General features: G+C 41.2%; 1 protein-coding gene across 8 annotated transcripts in view; it reads right to left on the reverse strand.

The window, feature by feature from the left end:
• The window catches only part of LOC132324997 (SAM and SH3 domain-containing protein 1-like), a 529996-nt gene that overhangs the window by 21328 nt on the left and 483335 nt on the right, over window positions 1-25333 (reverse strand). For 5 of the 8 annotated variants that reach the window (XM_059841716.1, XM_059841714.1, XM_059841718.1 and 2 more), the window contains 4 exons: window positions 24593-24694; window positions 10328-10460; window positions 5931-6277; window positions 1794-1865 (listed from right to left, as the gene is read on the reverse strand). In XM_059841716.1, coding sequence (XP_059697699.1) covers window positions 1794-1865; window positions 5931-6277; window positions 10328-10460; window positions 24593-24694 — 654 coding nt within the window. Of the gene's footprint in view, window positions 1-1793; window positions 1866-5930; window positions 6278-10327; window positions 10461-10673; window positions 11054-11165; window positions 11349-15789; window positions 15979-24592; window positions 24695-25333 lie in introns of those variants that run through there. The other 3 variants (XM_059841719.1, XM_059841721.1, XM_059841720.1) reach the window with 3 other exon arrangements.

A 25333-nucleotide genomic window follows, 5' to 3' on the forward strand; every position in this document is an offset into this window, starting at 1 on the left:
TGGTAGGTTAAACTTGCACTGCTTTTTTAAGGCACACAACAGGGTACTGACGAATTAAATTAGCTGGTTCCTATATAGTGGATGACGAAGACCAGCTGCTTTGAATTCATTTAACCTTTTCTAAACCAGCTTAAGGTTCTGAGCACTTACTTGTGTCACAAGTACATAGTTAACATGGATTAGCTGACATTTTACCAAACTTGTATGATTCAGCCCTTATTCAGATTGCCCAGGCAGGACAATTAAACATGGTCTTATGTTCTACTCTGTTTCAGGAACCACTGAGCAATGCAGCTCTATGAGATGTTCTCCGGCACCCTCCATTGGAAAGGGTGCAGCAAAAATCACAGCACAAAAAAGGACCAAAATCCATCAGGCCAAAGAGATTAACTACTGAGTTTGGTCTCTGAACTGGTTAAATTTCGCTACAAGAATATAGCAAACCCTAAAATAAATGTACTATATTTTACATTAAAGATTTATCTTTTTTTCTACGTTTGTGTATGTTTTCTACTTCATCAATGCTCTTATAAAAAGTTTCTCTGAAATTCAACTGATACTTCATTTCTTACAGTCTGTTGTTTTTTCCCTTAAAAGTTGTTCATAATTACAACTTCCTTTGTAATTTTGATCTTTTACCAGAAATTAACGACAGCTTTTTACCTAATCTTTTTTGAAAAAAATGTTCTACTTAATGGACTTATATGTTTTCAAGAAAAAAACCTGCTTTGATCCACATGTATTGATCTAGTGCACTGCATCCCTCCCACTGCTGATGCTCCCAGGGATAAATGTAACATCTAGACTTCACACTTTCTTATATTAAAACCAATCTGATCAAAACAAGTATCTGTGTTTAAAGATAAACACTATAAGTTCAGAAGGTAATTTGTTTGCTGAGTTGAAAATTGATGACTAAACTAACCACCCAGAGATTTAGTAAATTTAGGGGTAATTTACAATGTTAAAAAAAATAGGGCAACAAAAAACATGCCCCAAAACCCCAGCTGACATAAAAAATAATATAATGGTTGGCTGGCAAACAAAATGGTTGACAATTTAGACTTAAGTGGGCAGGAAGGTTATCAAATCCAATTCTGAAACAGAAAAGCATATATGGGCAAAAGGAAAAAATATGTTCACAATTTCATTTGATATAATGTTCTGGCTCATTTCTGTTCTGTTATTTTTGGCCACAGGCCAACCAACAGTAACAGTGGGATCAACATGACTAACATAAAATGGAATTAATTCTCAGGGGAGATGTGGTTTTTTTTTTTTAAACACAAGAATATTCTGAGATCAACTGCACAGCACCCAGCCCAATGGGATCCTGGTCTACTCCACAGCTCTGAGATACAATGAGAAAACTAATAATGAACTTCTTACATAATGACTTCCATGCAAATAATTTGCAGATCTTCTGTGAAGTTAGCCTCATCATTCCAAATAGTAAATGTTTTTACCAAGGAAGTATAGCAAGCACATATTTTGCCTTGGGTGATGCTCTGAGGAAGTCAGATATAAGAATAGCCCACAGATGTGCCCCCAGATCTGTGCTTTGATCACTTGCTCCTACCTCTTTACACATACTGTATATAAATACTTATACACACATGGATATGGGTGGGAATGTTATTCTCAAAGCTAAGGAAGTTTGAGGTTAACAAAGATGCTCTGTTTTCTTGGATTCCCAAACTATTATTACAGACCTAAATTACACTTCAGTCTATTATAATTCTACTGTGCATTTCATTTTATGCTATTTCAAGTCTGCACCTTCTCAAACTCACCATTTGGTCAGAACTGTTTCCAATATGAAGGGAACGATTTGTCAAATCAAAGCCTCCAAAGCTACAGGTTCTCTGCAAAAAACCAAGGATAGATAGTTTTATCACCATGATTAGCTCACTTAGAACATCTGCAGTTTGGAGAAGAGCAACTGAAATACAAATGTCTGCAAAAATGGAAAGAAAAAAACAAACAAAGGGATGAGAGATCACAAATCTGGAAATCTGTTGCAAGGCAATATGAGTCTCTCTTTTCCAGAGACAACTCCTTGGCCTAAGGTCTGCTGCTGTTGAGTCATTTACTGCCTACTCCTCTTTTTAAAAAGAAAAAAAACTTTTTGGTCTGAGGAAACTGTTGATCTTATGCATCAAGTTTTCCAAGGTGCTGGCAACTCCATCTCTTTACTCCTGTCTGCCTTCATAAGTAAGTCCACAGCAACACTGAAACAGAGAACCACCAATCTTCTAAATCTTTTAAAGCATTGAATAACCTACCTTCTGAACAGCTGCATAGGCTGCATTTCCACTGAAATACAGGGAATCACTGGAAGCCTAGTAGTATAAGCCCTTAGTAAGAGGAGGGAAAACCCAGCCCAGCTATCCACAAGCATTGTGTCCCCCAGAGACTCAGCTGATTCCAGATTAGTCACTTCCAGCTTTTTCTTTAAGAGGTAATAAAGCCTGACCAATGAACAACCAGCTGCACAGCACTCAAGTAACTGGCCTTGGCAGAAGTCTCATGGGGCAATGCAGGGAAATGAAGGTATGGCCATTACAATGAACTTGCACAACTTCAGCTCTGGGCTCTGAGTGTGGTTTTGAAGACAGGCAGATGCCTGCTGTAAGTATTCTTTTCAGAGTCAGAGCTGAGAAAAACAGGAGGCAGAAAATCAACGCTTGTGAACTAAAAGTTCTTATGGTCTGAACTACCCAACAGAGTAACTTCAAAGACACTTTAGGAATCAATTAAGTATCAGCTCAGACCTACAAAGGATTGTAAGTAAGTAAAAACCCACCACCTGAGAACCACCAGCCCGCTTCATCTATTAGGAAGAAGCAAGCTGTATAAACTGTGACACTTAATTAACAATTATAAGAATTCTTATTTTTAAAGTAAACATTCTTCCTGTTCACCACTTAGAAGCTTTTAAAAGGTTTTAATAGCTTTTAAAAGGTTTTATTTATAGTTCCTTGCTGCTACACCCAACAAACTTGGATGACAGTTTCTGTACCCACTACAACTCAAGTGGAACTCAAAGCCAGCTTTGTCTAGGCCCCACACACATTAAAGAGAATGCTGTGATGTAAAATTTTTCTAAGTTTTTTTTTTTTTCAGAAGGCAATGTGACTATGGCACAGGTCTTAAAAATTGTTTTTAGAAAACATTTGAGACCAACCACAAGTCATAAGATCAGTTTCTTAAGCACAGCATGTTTAGCTAGGAGTAATTTGGTCCTCCTGTGAAGAACCACTATAACTAATCCTACAGCGTATGGTAATCCCAGCAATGAAGAGAGGACATCTGGAACTGCTCTAAGCAAACTTGTCTGTCAAACCAGCCAGAGCTCCTCCTGAAGAAGTCTTCTTGCGGATTAAGACAACTGTTGGCTAAAAGCTTCTGAGTAAATGCACCTTATTAAGGATGCTTGTTTCACTATGGACCTCCCCATACATTTAAAATTTAACTTCCATCTTCAGATTCCAGCAGGGACCCTGGCAATCCTGCAGCAAACAAAAGGTCTGTGGATGAGGAGAGGGATATTCAATGGAATGGCCATGCAATCAACAGTATTATTCTTCTGGGAGAAAAGAAAAACTGATGCCATTTGAAAATTTCATGCATGTCCAGGCCTCTGAAACAAATATAAATGACAAAAATGAATGGCAAGGCAAGACAGAGTGACCAATTCCACTGAATACAGAGGCATTGCAATTTCCCTGAGGTTGCAGCAAACAAACATTGAGCGTTTCTAGGAAGGAGCGGCATTAGTTGAAGCTTGTCAGCTATTTGTGGCTTCAGGAAGAACACTGAAAAAGTTAGTAAGGGCAGCAGGTCTCCAACATTTATCCCATTCACACAAGGCTGGAGAAGCAGCTGACTGAGAAGTTCCTCAACAACAACAAAGCACTGTCCATTTCTTTATCTCTGTATCTCTGTGATTAAGCAAAGGCCAGTGCAGATAGTTTTCATAATGAAATTATTATGGTGAGACAAGACTAACTTATTAGAAGAATCCAAGAGTTGCTTCTGTCATCTGTATTTACCAAGACATTTTTGGAGGGTATTTTTCATTATGGGGTATCTCTAGAACATCTCAAGTATGGTTTTTGGTTCAAGATAACCTTGTTATTCAACCCACAGAAGGATGAGCAAGGTTTCTCCTAACACTGCAATATCCTAACAAGAAACAACACCTTCTGAGTACAAGGTCTGTAGCTATAAACAGTATCTTGTGAGGGGCAGGGTGAGCAGTCAATGCAGAAGAAACAGTAAGGCTGCCAAGAGAGAATATTCATGGTATTGAGTAGGAAAAAAACCCCTGTATTTTGTGGCCAAAGAGCAAAAAGTTAACCATGAAGACTTGGTCACCTCCCACAGGCTATTCAAGGAGACCACAGCTGTCACTCTTGTACCTTATATCAGAAGGAATTAAGCAGAAACCTCTCAAAAAAAAAAAATCTGTTATTTAAGAGGGGAAGCTGTTTCTACTGCATTGTTCACTGGAATATCTTGCTTAATGTTATGGGTGCACTGCTGTTTCCATTCACTAAAGTAGGGAATATTGTCAACTAGAAAACAGACTAGCTGGCTCAGCTTTGGAGATCTGGCACCAAAGGCAAGTTCCTAGGAAACTCAGAATCATGGTTAACGGAACTGTCAAAACTGAGCCATATAATCAGAAAGCAGCTTTGGATCCCTCTGGAGTGTTCAAATCACTTAAATTTCTCACTGTAAGCCCAATTTCCTCTTTTGGCCACCCCTTGTTCCCTTTCTGTAACGCCCTGAGGGAAGGTACCACCTTCATTCCATGCTAGAAAGAAGGAGCAGCAGTGACAATTCACCACCAGCAGTGGTGGTGAGCAGCAAGCAGGAGGGCAGTGACTACCTAATGCCAAACTTTCTATCTTTCTGCAGCTGTGTATGTAAGGGAGAATACTGACTGGGTGAGTGAACTGATGAGATGCAATCTCAGAAGGGAAGGGCTAATTTAAGGCAATGACAGCTGAAGAGAAATAGAGCTCAGCTGAGTAACAACACTCTATTACTCTGAAAATCTTGTTCATCTCTTGGTACTCCTTGAAGAGAATACTGACTTCCAAAGTATTACAAAGAACATATTTGTGGCATCTCCAACCTTCTGTGTTCACTGGTGATCTCTACTTCTGCACTAGGTGAATTAAAAAAGCAGAATTTTGTCGTATTTGCTCTCACTGACTTACTCTGTACACAGAAACGGCAGACTCAACACAACTCTTCTCTGGCATGATTTTATCAAGCTCTTCCCTTATATCTGCATTACAGTGCTTAAGAGTTTCTAATGGCAAAGAAAGCAGAAACGCTGAATTTTAGTTAAAAGTACAAAGCAGAAAGTGTTCGCTGCAACCTCACAGAAACTGGAAGACCACCTTCATGGCAACTCTTTGACTCACAGACTTTTGGTGGATTCTCAAGAGAACCCTTTTAGTACAGCGGTCCACTGTGGCAGCCCACTTCCTCTTGGCCTCCTCATCCTCCTCCAGCAGGCATCTCCTCAGGTCCTGCTTGTCGGCCTTGCTCAGGGTCCTGTCAGTAACGGGACGCACCAGCTGTGAGAGGTTGAGGTGACTGTACAGGCTTCTCTCCACCACATAGGTGATATTGAACTCGCTGACAGAGGTGCGCCCTCGTAGCCTTCTGTTTGGGAAGCCACAACCTCCACCCCCTTTCGTTTTGTGCCGCAGTAATTGCAGGTCGCAAGCTGTGGGGGATGCTCCTTTCCTAGCGGGGCGCTGGCAAAGAAAAGCTCTGGAACAGGAATAGTTAGTATCCATTTTCTTCAATCGGATCTGCTTCCTTACACTCTGAATCTCCTCCAGGGACACCAGAAGATGGTGCTTGTGCCTGTTGCTGTCATAAAAGCAAATGCTTTCTGTACTTACCCCATGGCTCAGTGAGCCGAGGCTCTTCTTCATTTCCCCATCTGTCAAGGAGCGGCAAACTTTCTGGGACTTCTCCTCTTCTGGGTAAGAGAAAAATGTCCCAAGTTTCTTGGGAGGCTTGATAAGGCCACGGCTATCAGTTTTGCTGAAGGTCTTCACCAGCTTCCGGTTAGCTCCCCACGTATCAAGACTGCTGGATGAGGGAGAAGTAGTGAGTGAGTCCGAGTCGTCCTCTGGCTGCTTTTCACAGGAGCTGTCAAAGTAGAATTGCTTCTTGTGAACTCCAGAGTAAAGTGCTGATCTGTCATCCAGTATAGGAGAGTTGTCAAGTGAGTGCTCTTCCACACCTACAGGGGACAAAAGCAGCACAATGCTCGTCATTGTTCGTAATTCTCTAAGATGTTTCCCTGTAGAGCCTTACTGTATTTATTCAAGATAAAAACCACTTAAATTGGAAGAAAACTATTTTTAAAGTAAATTACTCAGAAGTTATTTTTGAGTGGATACACTTGAGGTAGTTCCTTCCATTTGTGAAGTGAGAATGCTGGTATTAGTTAACAACAGACAGAAGACAACATCCTGTAAGTAAACTCATCATTATTTTAAGTTTCTCTCTTTCATCTGCAGCTAAGACCACAGATGTTCCCACTAACAATCCCTTAAAAGCTGGAGCTGGGATCTGTTTCTCTTGTTTTTCTTCTGATACTTGCATATGATGCTCAGCTCTAGTGAGCTTACAATAGGTCAGAAGTACACCCGGGTATTAAAAGCCAAACAAGTACCTCTCAGGTACAGTTTTCCAATACCTAGTTCCCCTGTGGCTGCAGAAAAGAGTATTTTTCACAGAAAGTTATGGAGCTGAACTCCAGGATGAAATTTAAAGTTCTGGAGTTTTGATGGGGGAAGACACACCAGTTTTAATCACACAGAATTTATTTAGCAGATGCAAAAACAAAGTAGGTCAAACTGCAGATGTGCCAATTTCAACAGTGTCCTGGTAATGAAAGAAACACTTAGTTTTCACCAAATTTTTCCAGAAAATATTTCACAGAAATATTTTGCAACATAAGTACTGGACATGGGCAGATAGCCAGGTTTCCTTTTCGGAGTGAAGAGAAGAAAATAAAGAACTTCAAACTGAAATTCCTTTTAACATTTATCATATAAGAAACTTTTCTCTGGGGTTTTCTTTTAGCAAAATATAGGCACAGGTTCTAGATGCAGTAACAAGGTTAGAGTAAAAAAAAAAAGTACACATCCTCCTCTGTCTCCCTGACAAATTCCACAGCATTCCTAGCTATGTATCAGACACATACACACACAAATATGGCTGTATTTATTTCTTGCCAAAATAAATGTCTTAATGATGTAACTTTGCCTTCATCTTTGATTGCTTCCACAGTCTTAGCAGAGTAAAATTTGAACGGTTACCAAAATACCTACAATTTACTAAACTGGCTCATTCAATACCAAGGGACACCTTTCACCATGACAGATTAGCAGCCCTGTATAGGATTCCTGCCTCACCTTCAGTTCACTTTGTTGGCAAAACATATTTGACATACATTTGTTGAAACCTAAGATGCTATTTTACTATGATAAGGCTCATCATGACATTGAAGGGATAGTGGATCACATCTGATGTGCAACTTTCACTCTTTAGAAATTTATTGGGGTAGGTCTGCAGATTGGAGTCTTGTTTTGACACCACTTTCCCTGGACTGTCCAGCTTGTGCTTCTCCCCCTCTACATCTTAATTTGAACAGAAAATAGACTTTCTCCTGGGACTGAGTATGTACTGATAAACAATTTTAGTCCACTAAGTAAATATGTTTTTAAACAGCTTGTAAAATATGCATTGTGTGTCAACACTGTAACAGATGTTATTTGGAGTAAGTCCATGACACAAAGCCATAATAACACAGACGTAGATGTGATGCATTTTTAAGTGCTATATAAGAATGGTGCCCAGGAATTAGAAGTTTCCGTTATTTGGCTCACTAAGGAGCAGATTAAGACAAAATACATATGGATTTAGATACTAGTGAGTATCAGCTCAGCCAAATGTACATTCATTGTGATAACAGAGTCAGTAATAGAAATGTGGGAGCAGAATCTGAGATTAGTGTGCTTTTCTTTAAAATCTACAGAAACTCATAAGGGAAATTCAGCAAAGTTGTTCTTTGTGAAGAAATTTTTGAGTAGGATTTTGCAGGATCTTTCTTCCAGGACAGTGCATGTCAGTTTTCAAAGTAAGTCTACTCTTATACTATACTAAAGCCTGGTGAACATTAATGAATTTGTTTAAATTTTGCTGATGTTACTCAATCAAATATTATAGCCAACTCCCAAAACCTAGTCACCTATGATTTCACATTACTTCATGTGCATAACACAGATTCAAAGAACCATAGCAAACAGCTCAAAACCCATTCCAGTCAATTGCAGGTAACTCGGAAGGCCAGACAGCAATCCCAAACCTGACCACCCTATTTTTTGTCATCTTGCACAGCCTGTCAGAAGGCTCTCTGATATATCCAATTGGGAATACAGACCTGTATTATGAGAGACTGGGATAGACAATGTTTATGAAGAACTTTTAATTTACCATGTGAAAATTTGGGTGTCGAATTTCCTGAAAGAAAAGTCACAGATATCTACTGCTAAGGTAGACCTGGCTACTTAGGTAGGCCTTCCAGTTTAGACAGAAGTAATGCAGAATTAATCCATGTTGTTATTTAGCAATACTTGGTTCTGCCATCAATTTTTCAAAGAGTGACTATACAATGAAACTCCAGAATGACAGATAAAATACAAACTCAGAGCTATAGTTTAATCAGAGAAGCCTAGAGCTAGAGAAGACAGACAGCAGATGGGAAAAGAAGGAAGGAGAACAAACTTTTTTTTTTTAAATACAGTTGCTAGTTCAGTGCTTTTTCTGCAGGGGGTAGGGGTGGAAAAACTCTAAGGAAATAAAAGCCCTGGAAGGAGTGGCACACTTCAGTGAAAGACTGAGGGAGAGAAAGGAAATAAGGAGGCAAAGCACTGCAAGAGAGGATACGGAGAGCAAGACAGATAAGTAACATGCTGAAGAGAAAGTCTGGTCCAACTGCAGCAAGGCATCTGCATGCCCAGCAGTCCCTAAGCTGCCTGCTCCTGTGTCTGCTCCCATCCCCTGGAGCCTCCCCCGATTGTTCCCTGCAGCTTTTCCCAGACCCCTGGGGAGAGGAGGAGGAGGAGGTAGGACAGGCTTCCCTAAGGGCCATCTTTCCCCAGAGCAGTGGAAAACCAGTGCTACTTTGTTTGTCCCATCTCAAAATCCTCATCTGTTTCCAAGGTATCTGGGCTTTATGCTCACCATATGAGGTGATAAAACCTTTCCAGACAGAGACAGCTGCCCATTCCAGAGCTCTAGACAGGCTGTGCATTTCACACCAGCCAATAACACCAACCATAATGTAAGAGGGGCAGGCTAGGTCACAGATCTGCCAGCAGCTTCCTGCCACATACGCAAGACGCACGTGTTCTCCTTAAATGCACTAGGGAAGAATCATCAAGCTGCTCAGGTCACTGCAGAGCTGAGGGGAATTGACATACGATGCCGGAAAGGCCACCAACATAGAGAGGTGCCCACAATTCCAGTGAGGACTCAAGCATACTGTGCAGAGAGGCTCCTGAGGATCAGGCTCCATTAATCTGAGTGCTCACACGTGCATGCAGGTCATCCGGAGTTAATTCTGCAGCATCATGTTCCCAGGGCCTGAACTCTGCTTCCCTTTCCCCACCCTTCTCCTCCCTTCTCTCCCCCTTTCTGTAGGGAGCAGGGCTCATTTAGAAGCCAAATTGCAGACAGAAACCCATGGAAGTAGAAGTCACGATGCAGCCTCTATCCCACAAGAATGACTGATAGAGTTTCTGTATTTTTGCCACAGGGTGATGCCATGTGGTTCAACTGTACCACCAGCCAGCTGCTACCCTCCCAAAACGAGCAGGCGCTTCACCTGTGTGCCACCCAGGGCCTGGGAGGAGGGAGCAGTATGGTAATAGCTCCACTTACCTCCTTGCTGAGCCTGTGGGGCAGCTGGCTGGGATTGCTCCCAGGCTCATTCCCTCCCCAGCATGGGGCATAAAACAAGCCAACTTCTAATCTCTTAATGAGGGGCTCTCCAGCGCTGCTCTGAGAATACCAGATCAGCAGTAACCACATTCTAGGCTGTCACTTTCCTCCTTCTAAAGCCTAAAAATTCAGTAACTTTAGGCATGCACAATAGACAAGGCAGTTGTTCCTACCATCCCTTATGAATACTCCACCCCTCCCTCCCCCTATCCTCCACTTTCTGTCCCTGTCAACAGAAACATGAATTCACACAAACAGTTTTAACCACGTTGCTTTTTACCTTCTGTGCTGGGTTTTTTCATTTCTTCAACTCTGATGAGTTTCTTCCTGACTCTGCGAGTAGAATTCACCAGCTTGTGCAACCTCTTAAACTTCACCGACTCCTCTGTTTCATCATCGGATTGTTCTCTTGACTGGCAAAGAAACAAAGGGAATATTAATAAAGCAGCAGTTCCACGGCTTGCTCCTTCAAGTCAAGTTAGCCCAGCTCATCTGCTGCATTGTGTCAATGCAGCTCTGTAACTGGTGTTATATTTTCAGCTCGAGTCAGAGAGAAACATTTAAATTACTGAGGGTTTTCTTGTTTTCTTTTTTTTTCTTTTTCTTTTTCGAAAAGCATGACATACCATTTTGATTTCTAAATCTGTGCAATGTAAGATCCTAGGCACCGAAATGCATTCCTGCCCTTGTCTTTCTTCATATGCATTGTGTAATAACTACTTCCACGTCCTCTTCCAGTATGTTTCAGGCAGGGCTCTTTTCCAGGGTTCTTCTTACCATACCAGTTATGCTGCCGTGGTTTAGTCAGTCCCTGGTCTGTCTGGCATCTCAGAACTTGCTATTTAAACCTGGTTATAAACAGCTTTTCCAAACTGAAGCTGTCACTGACGACTTCTCTTCCCCCCCCCAGTCTTCCCAGAAAATCAAAAACAGCAGCATAAGAAAGGGATGGGAAGGAAAGGAAGGAGGAGACCTCATCTGCCTCACTCACAGACTGCCACAGCTACAGAATCTTCCCTTCCTCCTCCCTGTTCCTTACACTCCTCCTTAAGGCTCTTGAGGCTCGAATTAAGATGGACAGAGCATTCCTCCAGCACTGACCAAGGGAAAACTCTGACCTTTTCAGATATACAGTGCAGTCCATATTCCCCAGCATCCCGTTTCGTTTTGCATCTGATCCAGTATGCTCAGTTCCAGCTGTTTTCCCTCAAGTATCAAACATTACAGAGACAAAAAAAAATTCCCTTCTCTCCAGCAGCAGTGACACAACAAGCTGAAACAATCCATTCCTTGTGAACGAGAAGACAACTTCGATTTTCGAGCCAGATCCAATGTTCAACGTGCTACTTCCTCTGTTTTAATCAGTTCAGAATGTGGAAGGCGGCGGGGGGAAGGGCAGGGAAAGGGAGAGGAGAGGAGGCCAGCAGGGCTCTCCGGCTTGGCCAGGACAGCCCTGGCATCCTGCGCCGCTGCACATTCCTGCGCACAGCACAGGCTCCAGCTGGAGTGCGGTATGGATCATATACCTTACTTTGTTTGCACTCACAGTCCCAGCCAATTCACAGCATTCCTAATGGTCAGCTCTAAAAACCCTCATGCAACTTCCTGTCAGTGCAGCTATCTGGGTTTCCACAGTGTGCTCATCCTTTTTTCTCCTTTTCCTTAATTAAACTTTTAAAAATAAAGATCCCCAAGAGATGCAAGCCAAGTAAAAACAAACAAACAAAAAAAAGCAATCCCCTTCTCTTCCCAGCAAAAATTCTGTCTGCCTATCTGAAGGATGAATAAGAGAGGCCAAACATAAAAATGCTTTCTACTTCTGTAGTGCACTTAAATACCAGGATGAGGTACTGAACGCAGATGCCATGGGGCAGGACACCAATTAGCAGCTGCATTGGAATGCTTCCAAAGGCACACAGTGCCTGACAGAGCCAGGGCAGCTCTGAAAGCCTACCTCCCAGGCATGCACCTCACAAGGGCCCCAGAACCACACCAGAGCAAACTTCAACACATTTCTGTAAGGGCACTGTCCATTACCAGCTTCCCACGAACTTTGCATTACTCCAAAATAAGGAAGAATACCAAACTGACCACATATGGCAGCAGGAATTATCAATGCATCATCCAAGAATTGCACAAATGTGTTGACTGTGGTTACAGACTGGCTAGGTAATTAATAAACTTCCTTCGGGAAAAATAGGACTGTAAAGAGTACCCAGGCTGTTTACATGAAGTAAATTAGGCAACAACATGAGCATTAGCTCAGAGATTATGCCTAGGACAACTTAGTGATATGTCAAACAAGACAGACACATTTAGATAAGATGATGAATGGATTATTGACTGTAATCAAGAAGTTCAGTCACAACTTCTTGGGCCATTAAGTGCATCCTGGCAAGAAACCATCATGCATATTCTGCACTCAATATATGTTTATTTTAAATGCAATTACTCTAGGAGATTGCTTTCCATCATTATTTTTTGTACCCTCAGTTTGCAAGACTACTGTTTTTGAAACTCTGAGCTCTGTAAGACTTAGAGAACAGCTAAAACCTGGTCCTCCCACCCAGGATTTCATTGAAAAATAAACAGCTAGTCCTGCTTGGCACCACTGATATCTATCTGATAAGGAACTGTGCCCCCTCATGGTTATGAGGACTCAACAACAACAACAAAGAAAGAGCTTTTAAAACATCTGACACTCACATTCACAAGTCGCACAGCAAGAGCAAGTGTAAAAACAGCCTCAGTGCAAGGTACTGAAATCAAACCCGAGTGCGTGGTACAGAGGGTGCTCACCATATTTCAAAATAAATAAAGTCCAATCACAATTAAGTGCCAGCTGCTTTTCCCCAATGCTTCAGGACTCCTAGCACCCTTTTGAGCCAGGGTCTTCCACAAGCAGCGACAGATCCTTTCTATCACCCGTGCTTCGCAGATAGGTGAGAGCAAGTCATGCTTTATGGGTGGATGAAAGACAGTCTCCCTCCAGAATCCTACTTCCTATCATACCAGACAGCATGTGACAGAGAAGTCTTCTACAGTGAAAAAGGATTGACAATAAGTTTATGCAAAAAGGCCTAAAAATTGCAACTACACCAGTGGTGCTGCTCAGGAAACTTTATTGTCAAATAATGCCAATTCCTTGAAAATGAATGCATTTTCAAAAGGCTTACTCTTCACTTATTTCCTGGTTTTGAATCAACTTTTTAAGAAAGGCCTTGGAATTATCAAAAGTTTCCACTTTGGCACATGGGAAACAGAGCTTAATTTTCCAGCTCAAGCAATGCTTTCCTTTACAGCTAATATTAAAAAGAATACAGAAATGTAAAGCATTCAGGCCATAACCGAGATATTTGGAAATCATTGAACTTCCATGCTTTGATTTCCCCAACCCACTCTACCCTCCTCTCTTTCATGGTGACCAAATTGCTTTTTTTGGTAGCTGTCCCTGACTTCAGACGGGAAAATTACCCCAGTGTCCCCAAAGCATGGTGGCCTGGGCAAATGGCTTCCTGGACAGCTCTAGCAGCAAGGCTTTGGCACAGGGCTTGGATGTAGCCAGCTGCCAGCCCCTCTTGTTCTCTTCCCCCTTCACAGGCACTTCGGTGTGCTGCAGGGCTGCAGAAGGGCAGACGTGGTCTGTTATGGAGTGGGTGAGTCTGCAAGATGCTCAGCCACACACAGGCTCTCTGGCACTGGAGGAATCCATGCTGAGCCCTGTCCACCCATGCCTCCTGGCCCTGGCACCTGGTTCTCCCACCAGGCCAAGCCTCGGTGTCCTTAATGTGCCAGTAAAACAGCCGGAGCCCCTCCAGCTCCCTGTCCCCCTGTGCACAGCCAAGGCAGGCCTCTCCCTGTGCCCTCAAGGGGACAACAAACAGATTTGCAGCACTGCAAATAGGAACAACTTAACTTCCATCTCCTCTGCTCCAAATTTTTCCATCCGAAAGCCCATATGGCTCAACTTTTAATTACTTTGGCTAATGCTGTATGTAGTAATTCTGTGGTGAATGCTTAAGTGTTTCATTTCTGGTTTCCAGGGCAACATTACATCAGATTGCAGACAGCTGGCTCCACAGCCCTAAACCATAGCGAATTGGCCAAAGCCGAGGCACAGAACTCGCGCTGGTCGAAAGCGAGCGCAGGGCTCGGCCGGGCTGCCGGGGACGCGGCGCAGCCCGCGGGGCCCCTTGGCGGGGCTGGCTGGGCGGGGCCGCCCTTCCCGCGCCTTGGAGCAAGTGCATCCCGCATCTGCGATGCTCTCACGGTGCGGAAACCCGCCAGCTCGGAGAGCTTGGCTGCACAAACGCGCGAAGGACTGCAGGGAAACGGGGAATATATTAACAGCATCTGGAAATACCAAGAACTGCATGCAGAGGACTGCAGCCACCACGTACCACACGGCTGGAAAACTACAGGGAGGCCAAGGCCCATACCCACTGCTCAGCTATCCACTGCAAATAAATGCGGTCACAAACAATGAAGAGGCTCTTAAATCCAGAAGAAATAAATCTCCTCTGCCACCTCTCGCCTCCCTTCACCTTGGAAAACTCCCGACTTGTGCACCCCCAAAGACCACGCTTTGCATCACCTTATATGTAAGATCAAAGTAAAGAGCTTTAGGTTCAGGAACAAATAGGAAATTAACACACTGACATTCTAGGAGCTCTTTACAGTTCTGCTCCTGGCACCCTTTTTGCCTTCTCTCCTGCTTTTCTCACACCGGCCCTTTGCTGCTGCTTGCTCGGGAGGCAGGGCACACGCCTTGCTCTGCTGCTCTCTAACATCCAGCCCATTTCACACGCCACAGAAATAACAATCTTAACCTCCCTCTTTGAATTAGTGCTTCACAGAGAGAAAGGGAGAGTGAGAGAGAGAGAACTAACATTTATTACTGTTCTTGGAATTAACTGGCAAAATGTAAACCAGAAGTAAGTAGCTAGCTTTCGACAGGACTATGTTTGGAAACACTTCAGGGTTATAGCAGCAGCCCTTAAAAACAGGCAAAGCTTGGTAGCCATATCCCAATAAAAATGTGTAAGAAACACTAGGACAACATCCAGTTAAAGCTATCATAACTGATTAATTTGCTTCAGCTCCAGAAAAATCCCCAAACATATATGACTTTTACATGAGCCGTGTGAAGCCATTTGGAGAGATGTTAAAATTTTACAGTTCACTTTATGCCTAGTAATAGTTCAACCCCAAACTGAAATCTCTAGGAAACCTTCCATCTAAGAAAAAAAGGAAATCTTTTAATACCTGCATAAACTTAAGCTGCAATTCTTTTTTGCTATCAGACAATTCTTGTTCAGCAAAGTGGAGCAAAAAAGCACATTTAGATTCATAGACACATCACATCACGTCCCCCAGCCCTGGCTAGCTCACCTCAGAACTACAAGCTCTACAGTAAATGTGGTTTTAAAAGAGACTTTGCTGTTCCCTTTAGGAGATGTGGCTACACGTGTCCTTTCTTCTTTCTAACAGGCTTTCCATCTGCCAAAAATCCCAACCATTCTAACTTTAAAAAGTTTTTTATTAAAGATGCCTGGATAAAGTCAGAGACAGGAAAATAGAACAGAAAAGAACTTAAAAGCCCAAGGAAGAAAAAGGAAAGCTGAGAAAAGCTATGCATGCTGCGCTGTGCCTAAGAATAACCACAAAAGCCTTTTCTCTTTCTCCCTCTCTGAAACAGGAGGCACATCCTCTCCACATCATGCTACACGCTCAGTGACTTACCAGCTTCGGCATTTATAGGCCTAAAGCTCAGTTTCGAGTATTTTCCCCCGAGTCCTCAACCGCTGTCAGCTTTGTAACCCTAAAATTTAGGAGCAGACACTTCTTCTTAAGTATTGAATTTGCTCTGAATCCTGCACACAAAATGCCTCTTCTCTCGAGTTACATTATCAGACACCAAACTGGCTCCGATTCCAGCGCTGAATATGTAAAGAAGAAAAAAGCGTGATGCTGGACTCAATTAGCTGTTTTCTGCTCACTGATTGATTCCCCCAGTTACTCGCTAGCTGCATAACTTGCAAGAAAGGCATAAGTCATCAGCTCTAAGCAAATCTTCTATTCACCACAAGGAAAAAAGGGAGTGTTGTACATGGCAAACAATCCCTGTTTTCACTGACGAAGGCTTGCTGACCTCTTGCTGGCCTCCAGTTCCTTAATTACTGTCTATGGAATTTCAGTGAAAGAAAAAAATACAGAGAATCTCTGCAAAGCCAGGACGAAGAGTGACCCCCAAACACCACCACTAGAGTGGAGGCTGTGTCTATAGGAAATGTAACTTAAATCCTTTACCAGGCTTTTTTTATTTTTTCTTTTTTAATTCTTTTGACAAAAATCCCTGGAGAATTTCCCTTTAGAAACAGCTAATTTGAAAGGAAAATAAACCTTGCTTAAATGTTTTTTAACTTGGTGAACTTAGATACATTTTTTTATCTTTCCCCTCAGTTTCAGTGCTAGAAAAGAACATAAATAAGAACTGGAAAGAGAAATGCTGGTCCAGAAGTGGTGGCTTTATGAAGTATTGTAGTCTGACTTTAAAGTTCTCTGCCTAGGCTGGGCTTTGATCTTCCTTCCTAAGAAACAGACTCTGAGATGCTCAAGTAAGTTGGCACGCCTTTTACCAACCACACCTTATCCCAAACCTCACAAAAAATCCGGAATTTGGATATTTCTTCTCAGAGCACATGGAAACAAGGACCAAGAGTACTGCTTATTGGGAACACTGCTATCCAGGGGTGGAAAGCAGTAGCATAGGCATACCACAACAGCACTCTCTTTAAGGCAGGGAAGATTCTTCTTTATCAGGACCACACTTTAAGTGGCCTGTTCATCTGGATTTACTGCAAATCAATCACATTGTGAAATCATAGCTGGACTAAACATCTATTTCCTTTGATGGCTGGCTAATTTTAATGAGCCCCCCCAGTCAAATAGCCTTTTTCAATTTCTCAAATCACCTTTTTAGTAGTGACCGTACACAGCTTTTCTACTCCCGAGTGGTCATGTAAACTAGATGGACTAGTGTGCTGTAGCTGGGTTCTTACCCTTGAATTACTTCAGCCCCAAAACTCTGATGTAAAGCCCTATGGAAAATTCTAAGCTACAGATAAAACCAGCTAGTGTTCTCCAGTTTCAATAACATACAAGCCCACATCAAGTGAAACATGACAGCAACTTCCTTGAAATGTATCCCAGATTTCCTTAAAAGTTCATGGCCATGAGTGAAACTGTTTTAAGTTTGGGGCTTTGCAACTTGAGTTTTAAAGGTTTTGGGTTTCATTAAGAAAGCTTCACAGACCTCTAATCCTTGCAGAGGCTGTTTAAGAAAACTGCATGAAACTTAGAAGTGATAATCTGTATCATATCCTGAAGTTACAAATAACAGCCTCCAAAATTTTAAAGAAAATTAACAGAGGTCATCAGTATATTTTTTTCCAAGAACATGAATCGCAAAGGCTGTGCAAGTCTAGAATGTGCAGTGTCAGACCCCGTAGGTAACCACGTCTGGGTTTGGTCTGTGATTACTTATAAGAAAATCAAAGGAGCATCCAATGGCTACTTTGGTGAGAGATATATTACACATTAGCTGGTGACGACACTGCTTGCTGAAATTAGTGGGAAATATCTGTCAAAAGCAACGAGAGCATAAAAGTTTAATTCTCCCAGGAGGTCTGTCTTGATACAAGAATAGCTGCTTAGGCAAATTCCTAGCTGTTAACTGTTTCCAGGTTTTAGTTTAATTTTGAGAAGCACATTGCTGACATTTGTATCTGCAAGCCAGACACATTTCCTCATGGCAAAGTGCTTCTCTCACTGATTAGCATAATTAATTTTAATGACATTACAACAGCACTCATGTACCACTTGTCATAGGTATATGTAGCAGAATGAAGCTCTGTATTACATTATTTTGTACCTGTTACAATGCAACATTCTTTTCCAATTCTCCCACAGACTCCTCAATACATGGAATCAAAAGCCTTTAACAAGACTCTCTCAACTGAATTTTATGTTTTGGCAAGGCTAAGAAAATTCAGGGAGGATTCCTATACTTTGGCATAGGCTGTACTATTAATGAATGGAGTACTCTACTGGTGCTGGAAATTCAACTTTCGGCTTCTTGGAAAACCAAAGGTGAAACAGCAATACATGAAATAGTAAAACTCATATCAGAGAAACAAAGGAAAAATGAGAACCCTTTAGTGAAGGCTGTAGTAACTTAAATTATATTCTTATAGTATCTTCAAACAATCAGGCTGTTAATGTTACCATCCAAAGTATGAGGAAGGAAACACCAGCATTGGGGAAGGGGCACAAGTGGTAACCAATGAAAGGGCAATTAAAATTTTCTGTTGTACCACAAGGAAAGTTTATTCAGCCTGTGTCTGCCAAATAGGGCAGTGAAACATGTGGATTTTGAAATTCCTAATTCTTGAACTGAGCAAAGCTTTGTTCTAATTTAATAGGCTTGGGGGCAGGGAAACTACATTATGGATTATAGCATCTCCTGCTGGCTGATGCATGGAGAACAGGAAAAAGCTGGTACCACCCCCTCACCCTCTAGGTAGGAAGCAGAAAAAATAGGCAGCTGCCAAAAGGCAAGAAGGGTATAAAAAAAGTGAACTAGTATGTCAGAATAAATATTAAATTAATTTGCCTTCCCATCTCCCATCCTCTTCAAACACATGGCCAAACATTTTGCAATAAAGTAAGTCAACAGGGCTTGTCTGAATGCATGCAAACAGAAGTGGTTATGAACGCCCAACTGCAGCCACTGCTTGGGTGTTACTGTAAGCTGAGTCATGACAGAAGGAAGATTTTTCTCAGAGACTTTACAACAGACTAACTACAGTAGAAACTCCTGCTGGCAGTGAGCAGGAGGTTTACTTGGGCTACATTCCTGCCAGCTGCTCAGTACAATCCTGTGGTGACAATGTTTAGTCCTGCGAGGGACAGGCACCTAGCCAAGCTGTATCTGATAACAACACGGGTGGCTCTTGTGTGGTAAATAATACTTAAAGACATGACACAGTTTTATTCTGAATAATTTGCAGCTGCTTCTCCTGCAAATTCTGAAGTGTTCTGGAAAATTTCAGAAAAAAAAACAGGTAAGAAAATCCGTAAGTGTTCTACAAAACCAAACATAAACACATCAATGATCTCATGCTTTGCTATCATCACTCCCCAGCACTGACCTTACTTTGGGTTGTGTCATGGGAACTGTAATGACAATTTCCATTTCTCTCATGAAGGTTTTTGTATTACTGTACACATGAGAATTCCTGCTCTTATGCATAGATAGAGGGGAAAGATCATAACAAAATATGCTGTAATTCTTCTGCTACCAGCTTTCACCCAGAGGTGCTGGACACTGTCCCTGTGATCACTGGAAAAGGAGGGCAGCCAATACCTCCCAGGACAGGTCCCTGTGACAGGCACATAGCGTGGGAATTCACCATTACATTTTGAAGCATGTCTTTTTATAGGCTCTTTTTCATCATAACTGTTACTAAGCACTAACAGAATTACAGGAATTTGGGTAGTAATAATAAATGCACCACCCAATACGAGGAGGCACATCGGTGCCTTTCAGGAAATCTTAACAGAAATTGGGTCACTAGATTCTTTGGAGCAAAGATGAAAGCTCTTCATTCATTCACAGGCACACTCAGCAGCAGCTCCCCTCTGTTACTTTAAAGAGCATGCAGGGCCTGGAGGCAGCTACAAGTTCTCCAAGAAGAGCTAAAACACCGAAAAATCTTCTTCTATCCTTTAGCCTTTAATGGAAAAGAAACCTTACCAAAAATGGTGAGTCCTGGGATAACAGCAAAACCAGGGCTAACATTTCAAAATATTCACATTACTTCAAATTAAATACTACTGTTTAAAGTAAAAAAAACCCTCATCATACTCTACTCTCTATGATACCCAATGCTGATTCCCAACATACATTGAGCTGATTTCGAACAAATTAAACTGAAAATACCAAAAGAAGGACTTTTTTTCTGTTTATGCTAACAGTCCAATATTATGAGCAATAATAATATTAACCAATGGTTAAAAATTTTAAGAATCCATCAGTACTATGAATAAAAATCAGTTAAAAATAGCTGCATTTAGAAAGCATCCACATACTGAAATACAGTATAACCCTGGATAATGTGGATTTGCTGTAATTATGCTTAGATTTACTCTTGAGATAATTGGTGTTACAGAAGTTACACTGTCATTATTTCTTTTTTTCTTATTCCTCACACTTACCAAACACAGTAATGACTGTCATGAGACAGAGATAATTATATCAGACTTATTTGTCAGAGTCAGGTTTGTACCTTGGGTAACACAATCCTGATTCAACAGCTTCAGCACCTCTGAGACTGAAATGAATACAGCTCAAAGTCCATTATCATCTGTTACTCTGCCTTTGATGCCTGTAGCAGACACAAACCCAATTCTGCACAGCCTTTCAACTTTTATCCCTATTTAACAACTTGTTTAAAAAAAAGAAAGTACAGGAGCAAGAAATTATTATCTCAGTCCAGCTAGAGCTATTGCTGTGGACTCCATGCACTGCCGTCTGTTAAAAAATGGATCTGCAGAAGACAGAAAAGAGAGGAACACAGGCGGGAATTGTACCCAGCATCAGCCTCACAGCAGATGCAGATGTGCACAGCACACCTACAGGTCTGCACCACTGCTGCCACTCTCCTCAGAGAAACCAAATGGGGTGCCAGTTTCCTGCTGGTCATGTAATGATCCTGGGAACACAAGTGTTGGGAGGGCAGGGACGTAAAACAGCTCTGCAGCCCTCCAATGCCCATGTGTGGGCCATATTGTTGGAGGGAAATGCTGCTTTTGTTCTCACCACTCATAAATATTATGGCCTCTCTCCTGAGGCTGCTAAGGCACATCTGGTAGGTGGGGTGATGTCAGGCAAGCATGGCACAGCTCACTGTGGCACCTTTCAAATGAAGGCCAGCTACACTATCTTGAAGTTCCCCCAGAGGGGTGAGCATTACCCACTGGTTGAAACCAAAATACAGAAGATGAGACAAACAAACCAGTTTGGTTCAGAGATAATTACAACTTCATTCAACTTGCATCTACAGAAACTGTCAGTGAATTTAATTAGTGGTTTGTGTCAGTGTCAGCACACATATGACACACACTTCTGTCAAGCTCCCTGGTGCTTCCTCTTCCATTTCCCCGGGCATGAAACATGGCAAGTGGTACAATTAGTGGTCTTCAGCAGAGAGCACAGGAAAGAAACTGACTGACACACTGAACACACTGACTTCTCCTCATGCATGGCTCTCCAAGCTGGGCTGCTGCCATACCAGCAAGGGCTCCGAGGCAGCCCTCTTTTAGATGAACTGAGAATGTCAGTCCCCAAAAGTTATCAAATGATCTTCTATCTTTAGGAAGCATAAAAGGCACCTCAGTGTAAAGAAAGAATGTGATACAATTTTGAAGTCCTCTTTTTCCCTGGACTTTCTGACTCCTGAGGACAAATAGGGCCTTATCTACAATCCAGAAAGGGACCCATTTGTAATCTGCACCTGCTTTACATCCCAATTCTTGGCACAAGGCAATGAAAGCTTGTCTAGTGTTAATGTGAACTGCCTTCATTGCAACAGAGATGAAATGTAAATATTCAGAAATAAATTTGTAAGAAAGTCATTAGGCTTTTTATAGCTTTGATACATCTGACTGAAAAGAAAAACAGTTTCAACTGCATACCAACATTAGCAAATAAAGAACACACATATTTTGTTTTGAAATGGGGATCACAGTAGTGAGACTGAAAGCTGCTAATTACTCCATAGTGGCAAATAACCAGGTCACCTACTGGCTTGGCAAGGCTTTTGTTTGTTTGTTTGTGTCTTAAGAACAAACAAACAGGACACACAATTAAGAGCACAACAATGACACAGGGCTGTCTGCCTTGGGATGCTGACCTTTCTGCTCCTCACTCCTTTGTGGTTCATCTTTAGGGTTTAGTTTTGTTAAGGGTATGAAACACAAGTTTTCATTTCCTGGTAGAGTAATTTAAAAAAGGAGAACCTGGAGAACAGAATCCTCAAATCAATCTTTAAAATGAGAATCTTTAAATCAACACCAGTTATGGTAGTCATAAACACGATAGCTATAAAAGCTGTTTTTAAAAAGTGGTCTTTCCTAAAAAGGAAAACAATAACTTATGATATATGCACTTTAGATATTATTTGTCTGCTGTGGGCACAGCTGACTTGAAAGGATTACTTAAAAACTTAGAACACTGCAGACATTCTGCCTTCATTTTCAGATTCTCTCATTGCTTAGATTCTAACTTGTTTTTGTTTTGTTTACAAAATGATCACATTGTTTCATTAAAAACTGCCTAGTAACAACTTGGCTGAGAGACTGAAAAATAAATAAATAAGATTAAAAAGCAAACAGAACCAAAAGAATCATCGCCCAAGGACTTCAACTTCAAAGCGGAAATGTTTAGTTCAGGGACTTGAATTTTCAATTACTTTCCTAGTTTAAGTATAAGGCAGTGGGCTACCTAAAAGTATATTTTTAATATATGGAAAATCATCTGTGCTTCATGGCCTATATAAAATGAGTGGGGTAATTTTAAGTTGAGGTTCCAAATATGCAGATACAAATACAAATCACACTAATGGCACTGAAACTCAAACCATTTGGGAAAGAAAGGGCGTGAAAACAGAATCATCTTTGCACGTCTCAAAAGCTGGTCATTTCAGAATAGTAGAGAGGTCCTTTGGCAAAAAAAATCTGAGTAAACACATATCCTATCTCTAGACATTATCTGATACTTTTCTTTGTTTGTTTTTCCCTTTTGTCAATTACAGCCCAAAGTCTTTCACCCCAGTTAACCTCAGTTTCATTCTTGCCCACAAAAAAAAAAAAAAAAAAAAACCAGGCTGAGTTTTGTTCTAACATGAACTTTCATTTCTGCAGATGATCCTCTTCCCTTGAAGGCAAGCAGTTTCACAGCTTCAGTTAAAGTCAACTGGGACAAAAATCAGGAGCGAGGGCAAAAGTCTTGAGAATTATCTACAGTGAGTGAATAGAGATCCCCCACTGAAGTTAGCAGAAATTTGGTTCAAATCCTACCAGAACAGCAGAGAGAGGCAACCAAGCTGTTGGCTCAAAGTGCAAAGATGGCTTAGGAAAACAACTTTAGAGAAAAGGTGCCAAGTCATTCCATTAGGGCAGAAATACTGAATCATGTTCAGTCCTCAAGAGATACACACAGCTTTCAGTAATTCAACACATGTGTAAACCACTATCAAAAGATTTAAGAGAGAAATTCATCCTCTTTCTGAGATTTGCCCATGGTAAATGAGAGTTTTGAGGGGCTTATGCTATAGGTACCCTGGACAAAAGCCTTAAAAGAAGGGAAAGTTCAATCTATAAAAACTAATGAGGAAAGATCAGACATCTTTCAGCTGGCTAAACAATCAGTGCAGGCGAGTCACTATCCTTCCTTCTCTATTCTTTGCACATTTTTGATATATCAGAACAGAGTATAAGGCAACATCACTTCCCCTCTGCTCCAATGTAACTAAAGATGGGCATATTTTTTTGAACACAAACAACAAAATCTTTCTCTGCCACCAAATCTGTCAAACATCTCATAAAATGACATTGCATTCCTTTTTTCACTTAGGAAGGAGGAGCTAACTGGCTGCTGCAGTTAGCAGGAAATTCCATTGACAATAAAATAAATAAATCAACCAATCGTCTCAAAAGCCTTGGATTCAATTATATGGGTTACAAAGAGCTTGAATTTGACAGTCCAAAGTGTTCTTCTCTAAGACTTATCTGTGAACTTCCAATTAGAGAACTGAAGTGGAATAAACTACTCAGTGAAAATGAAGATATCTGGAAGGAAAAAATAATTAATTCAGTATGGCATAATACAAAGACTGTCTGGTGCCCATAAAAACAACAGAAGTTAAACAGCTCAGAAGCAAAAAAAAAAAAAGGAGGAAAGCTGCCTTACTGTTTATGGATCTGACAAAAGCCACAAACTCTGGGCTGAGTTTGCAAATGCAGAGACAGAAGTGTTTGAAGGCAGCAGGCAGCTAGGACTTAGCCAGTTCCTCATCTAGAATGTATCAACAAGGGCTAGAAAAGCCTGAGAAACTCTACTGATGAATCAACAACTTCCCTCTAAATGACCTAAAAGCCATTTTCTGTGGATTTTGAAACAAGGGGGATTTTTGCCTGGGACAACTTGTGTTTCAAAAGCTCAGTGACAAAGGGGTGAGATTAAAAAAAAAAATAAAATAAAGAAAGATTATACAATAAGACTGTTGAAATCTACGACAATAGATTTTGAAGATTTAAAATGCAAGTTAAAGATTCTCTGCAGACAGAACAGACCATCACAAGGTCAGTGATACATTTGCTATTAAGGAAATTGCCAGGTAAATCAGGATATTTCAGTACTGCAATGAAACAATTTAAATATTAAATGACACTGGGGAGCTATATCACAATGACAGGTACTTACATTACAATTGGAAGACCCATCAAGTGTCGAGTAAGAGCCATCAGGCCATTCTGTAGCATCTACAGCACTCAACTGCCTGTGCTGGGCTTCATACTCTTTCAGCTGAAATGTGAAAGGACAGAAAGAACATTTTCCAGTGACAAGAAGAGATCAATCTTCATCAAAATAGCAAGAGTTAATGTAATTTCATTTTTTTTCCCCTGTATCATTGTGGATCTGGGAAAATCTGAATTTTTCACTGTGCAACTCACTCATTCAAAATAAATTGCCCAATAATTGGAAGTATGAAAAATGAGTTGCTATTTTTTTTAGAAGGAAATGATCTGTAAATACTGAAATTTAATGACCTATTGCTGGTAAAACATGAATTATACGTCCCCATCTCAGAGGCAGAGTTTACAGTGGACAGACTAAATCACAATGACCTGCCAATTTCCTTCATAAAGAAAATGATCTGCAGTACAGACTAGGAACCATCCTTTGTAATAAAAAATTAAAAAAAAAATCTCTCCCATTGTCTAATAAAAGGCTTTAGACAAAGCCAATACTACAGGAGTCAAAGTGTTGTAAGGATCAAGAACCGATATTTTAAAAAACAAGGCTGTTGCTAGTAACTCAGACCACTAAAGGGAAACTCTACCAGTCCATATATAAACTATCAGAATAGGCACAACTCTTTCACACCACAAAACTTTAACAGCAGAGAAGAAAAACTACTCCCAATATTCCAACACAGTAATT

This window comes from Haemorhous mexicanus, chromosome 3 (genome assembly GCF_027477595.1).
Source record: "Haemorhous mexicanus isolate bHaeMex1 chromosome 3, bHaeMex1.pri, whole genome shotgun sequence".
NCBI classification, from domain to species: domain Eukaryota; kingdom Metazoa; phylum Chordata; class Aves; order Passeriformes; family Fringillidae; genus Haemorhous; species Haemorhous mexicanus.